Source organism: Cryptomeria japonica, chromosome 5, assembly GCF_030272615.1.
Source record: "Cryptomeria japonica chromosome 5, Sugi_1.0, whole genome shotgun sequence".
In the NCBI taxonomy this organism is placed as follows: domain Eukaryota; kingdom Viridiplantae; phylum Streptophyta; class Pinopsida; order Cupressales; family Cupressaceae; genus Cryptomeria; species Cryptomeria japonica.
In genome coordinates, this window is record NC_081409.1 from 308,288,085 (window position 1) to 308,293,462 (window position 5,378).

A 5,378-nucleotide genomic window follows, 5' to 3' on the forward strand; every position below is an offset into this window, starting at 1 on the left:
CTATCGTTGATATCTTTGGCAGTCCTTCCTACATTGTCCTTTGATATCCTCTGAAGCAGATGCCTGGCAAAAGTAGACAAGGTCGTCATTTCCTCCAACTCCAAGGTTCCCAAGGTAATTAGCCACCTGATTGTCTTCTTTGTAGACATGCCCAATCTCGTAACTCTCAATTACATTCTCAAGTGCTCTTTTATCATTGGCACCCATTTATTTAGCTTCCAGTTATGTAAACTTGACCGCCTAATGCCATCTATTATTATCTGCGAGTCGCCCTCTATTATGATTCGAGAGAGTCCCTACCTAATACAAAGACAAAGTCCTGCCTCAAGTGCACAAATTTCTACTTCGTTGTTTGTGGCAACTCCTATGCCACCAAACAGCCCCTGAAGGATATTGCCTTGCTCATCTCGGATTATGGCTCCTATACCAGATTCACCTGGATTCCCCTTACTGGCACCGTCGAAGTTTAATTTTGTCCAATCCCTTGGGGAGGCCTTCCATCTAATTGCTTTTCCAATCCGGATGTTTAGCCGGAGGGACATATGTTTGTGGTTCTTTAAGGGCCCATCTCTTCTCCATTAATGCATCCCACTCAGTAAATGTTTTAGGACTGCCTTTTATTTTCTTTCCATTTATTACTTCTCCTATTGTAGTTTTGATTTTTTCCACAAGCATGATTTGTGGCAATGATGCCTCTTTGAAAATTCTCCCATTCCTTTCTTTCCAGATATTCCATACTATTAAGGAAGGTCCAATTAACCATACAAAGTTGGACAATGTTATAAAGAATATTAAAATATTATATAATCCTAAATTTTAGGGTGCTTGTAGGTTGTGAAAAAAGGCATTCACTCCCTTGCCTCAAATTTCCCAATGGGTAAGGTGCAGATTTATTTCAAAGAGGTTGGATTGAAGTGCATGGACATACTTTGATACAATCCTATGCAATTAATATGCCTTAAATTAAAACTTCTATGTTGACATGAATTAAGAGGAGACTATTTTTAAAATCTAAAATAGATTCTAGTTTTAAGAATTGAGAAAAATTGAACATTAAGAACTTGAGAGTTGGTAGGGAAGGAATTCATTCACTATGTTTGAAATAGAAATAAGTGCATAAAATGTCAACTAAAGATCAAAATAATGTTAAGGAATGCATCTTTTTACTCTTCAATCATTTTAATTCAAATTATATAAATCAAGGATTTCAATATAATTTGTTCACTACTAGAGACTAAGAAAATGGCGTGTATGCAATTACATGTATTGAAAGAAATATTTAATTTATCAAAATTTGTTTAGATATAATTAATTTTTTTTAATCATAGATTACGTTCATGATTTATAACTATTCATTAAATTTTATATAATTTGAAGATTTGAATAAGATTTACATAACTAAAAATACTATAACAAGCAAAATAAATATACTCCACTATTATTAATTGATTGTCATCATCAAATATATAATTTTTTATTTATTTTTAAAATGCGTTATATAAATACATCCAAACTACAATCCCACCATTAACCCTAAATTGATAAGGTTGGCTTATTCTACAACCCTAAATTTACTGTTTATCACTCCACATCTCTATGAACATATCAAGAAGGATTTTGATTTGATTTTGGAACTTGAAGTGTTGGTTCTTAAAGTGTACTAGAAACAAATTTTAATATGCCACCTTGACCTTTAAAACATAAAATGTACAATTATTGTAATAGAGATTGTTAGCATAAATAAACCAACCAAAAGCAAGAAAAAAGGAATGCAAAATAAACAAGCCAGTAAAATAAGAGCACAAATGCCAAAACAAACTCAAGCCAACTAGTGAGAAGCTTTTACATTAGAGTCAAAAGTAATTTATGAATTAAATAATAATAATTCATCTTTAACTTGTTTAAAATAAAATAAAAATCTGAATTTATAAATAAACATTGTATAATACATTTAGATAACTAAATAGACAATTAACATTTTTAAGAGAGTTTGGGAAGCCCTAAAAAGACTCCTAAAAAATCCTCTTTGAGTAGGCCTTCGAGTAAACCAGAAGCCTTTGTGAAAACCCTCTCCATGGCTAAAAAGAAATTGAAATCCTCTTCAAATAAAAAATCGGTGTCTTACTTTGAGGATTCGTTGGGTAACCCTTTAGACACATGTTCTTTCCTTGAAGATTCCCTTTCCTCCCACCCTGCTACTAACAGAGAGAACAAGCCAAGATTCCCAAAAGACCTCAAATTGCATGAGCACTATTTTAATTTGGAAAAGGAATCTCTAGACGATGTATTGGCTATTGCTATGAATAGTGTAGTGGACATTTTTAGGGTGTTCAAATGGGCCTTTCATGAAATCAAAGACCTTAACCTAATAAACAAGGTAGCTGCTAGTAAACTGGAGGAATTGGTAGATAAAGTGCAGCCCTAGAAGACTGTAGGAGCAACCTAGATAGAGGAAGAAAAGATGAAAAAAGAAAATGAGAAGAAAACCTTGCAGCTTGAGGGGGAAGTGAGAAAAATAAGGGTTTCCTTGAATGCAATAATGAAACAAAGCCACAAGATTATTAAAAATTTTGTGGCGGCCATGAACATGATGGTGGATAAACTAGAAAAATCCTAGCACGACACCCTGATAGTGGATCTTGATGCAGATAGAGAAAAAGACCAGAAAGAGGAATCTTGCTCATCCGAGAGAACCACAAGCAATCTAAAAAGTAAGGCAAAATTTTCTAACAAGGAGCTCCAAGACCTGAAAAGATCGGCCCAAGAAATGAACAATCTGGAGATATAGATAACTGAAACTATTAAGTCTTTAGGTTAATGATTTTTTGGCTTTAGTTAGTGTTGTCTTTTTGTCTGGTCTGTTGTTTTTTTGTATGTATGACAATGTTTCTATATTGGTGAACTTAGACTATTTATTTTAATTTTCGTCTGTAACTTGGTGGTTTTGCATCCTTGTAAAACTCTCATTTTCCCTAATCAAAAACATTTGTAAGACAAATTAAAGAAAATTTATAAGAGAATTAAATTAAAATTTTATCACAAATAAATTATCAATAAAATTATTTTCAAAAAACAAAAAAATCTTATATCAAAATTTATCATTTATCATTTTATAATGTTAAAAGGTATGTTGCATAGTCTAATAAGAGATAACAAGCAAGTATATATTTTGTGCAATCTATGACCATATATCTTACCATATTTTTAATTTCATTGATTTTTATTCCATCATTATAGAAAAGTTAAACTTAAAAGACATCATATCTTTTGATCTAATATTTGATTTGTGACTTTAATTGGAAATATATAAAAGGAGAATCTAGAAAATTAGAAAACAAAAATAAATTGTTACTCATATACAAAAAAAAAAAGTTAATAGCTAAGTTTAATTAAAAATGATCTCCTTTCAAAAGATAAAGGATATTTCAATGAAATTAGAATTCTTTATTAAAAAAAATCAAGTATCAAATACTTCCAAGAATAAGCTAATTCTTTCGTGATAATAAAAATGTACAATTATATTTTTCAAATGATTCTAACTTTTATTAGAATTGAGGAAATAGAATTAAAAATATGTATTGTCTAAATATTGTTAACAACTCCATTTAAGTGTTCATAAAAAAGATATTACACACAGTAAAATTTTAGATAAGAATGAACATAACATATGAAAAAAATAACAAATTTAAAAAATCTAAATTTGATTAAATTCAAAACATTAAAAAATATTATCAATATTTTATTATGGAAAAATAAAAAATTAATTAACATAAAATTATCATAAAGAGCCTTGCAAAGAAATGATAAAAAATAATTACCTTTAATTGTTTCTTTTATTATTTCTATGCCAAAGTAATTCTAATACTAGACTATTCAACATTTTTTTGCATGATTAAAAAAGCATATTTATATTGCTTTTGAAAAATCTATTGATATTCTTTTCCCCTTTGTATTGTTCATATAATTTGATAATCCACTTATAAGGTGTTCTAAATCAATAAAAATTAATTTAAAATTCCACTAAATAAATTAATATTAGGAAGCTATTTAATTTTGAACTCATGAAAACTATAATCTCTTGCATGCACTATTGATATTTAATGACATCTCATTCATATTGAGATGTGTATTCCAAATACACTAATAATATGTTTGACGATTTCTTCTATAAAAGAAGCAATCTTAGATAGAAAGGGTAAGCTTTCCATGCTAAAGTTAATAGTATCCACCTTCAATAATCTCAACATAAAAATTAACTAATTTAAAATTATAAAATTATAGTATTGTAATTTTGTAACAGGTCTTTTTTAATGTTTTAATGTTTCCTTTTTAGATAATAAGGAATATATTAAAAAAAGTTAAATTATAAAATGGATATATGAAAAAGGTACTCAATTCGACAATTTTCGATTCGAGTCCTTCCGAGTTCAACTATAAAGCCTCTTAGTTAAGAGCTTTAATTCTAATTGAAATCATATTGCTACCTTTACCACAAGAAAGTAAATATTATTATACTATGAAAATAACAAATAAATGTATATGCAAAAGAGGATGTTGAACATATATTTTTTACAATCTTAACTAAGATCAAATAGAACAATCTATTTTGAGTAGACTTTTTTTGAGGTATAGATAATGTCAAGATCCTACTCTACTAACATTTTAAAGAGTCCCATCTTAAAAAACACTTTACTTTCTAATGGTAAGGATTCAAATAAAAAGAATCATATGATTTCTATCCCCCATATCCCTTTTTGAAACCACTAGACTTCAAGGTTATAAAATCATTTGAAACTTCCTTTTTCATTTCTATGAAAAGACATAATGAAAGTATATATGTATTTTAAACTAAATAAAATAAGAAGACAAAAATAATTTTTTGTGCATTATATGACATATGGGAGGAGACAAGATTGATAAAAGAAAAGTATTTGTATTCAATGGAATAAATCGATTTTTATTTTCATTTTAATTATAACTTTTTTGATTTTTTTAAATAAAAATTAAATATTTCACCTAGAAATTATTAGAAATTAATAGAAAAAATAATTTAAATAAACATTTATTTACACTTTCCTTGCACATAACTTTGACTGTAAAGAATAAAATAAATATTTAAATCCAATTATCATATAAATAGCAGCCATAGTATGCATATCCTAACTAATATTCTAGCTTATATAATAGTCTTTCTTCCTTCTTCTATACAAATTTTTATATTTTTCAAAAAAATTCAACCTCTTCCAAAGAGATATAAATTGAAGCATATTTAATACATCTAAACTAACATCCCGTGAATATTAATATATTAATACATAAACTCAATCTCTTACATCCCTATGATGACTATAAGAGCTTCAAAATACTAATAAGGCCTT

At 28.1% G+C, this 5,378-nt stretch overlaps 1 protein-coding gene across 1 annotated transcript; it reads right to left on the reverse strand.

The window, feature by feature from the left end:
* LOC131875903 (uncharacterized) lies at positions 1-542 on the reverse strand. Its single transcript, XM_059220620.1, has 2 exons — positions 301-542; positions 1-187 (listed from the first exon to the last, which is right to left on the reverse strand). The coding sequence occupies exons 1-2, from the start codon at positions 540-542 to the stop codon at positions 1-3; spliced, it is 429 nt and encodes a 142-aa protein (XP_059076603.1).
* Positions 543-5,378: the final 4,836 nt, after the last annotated feature.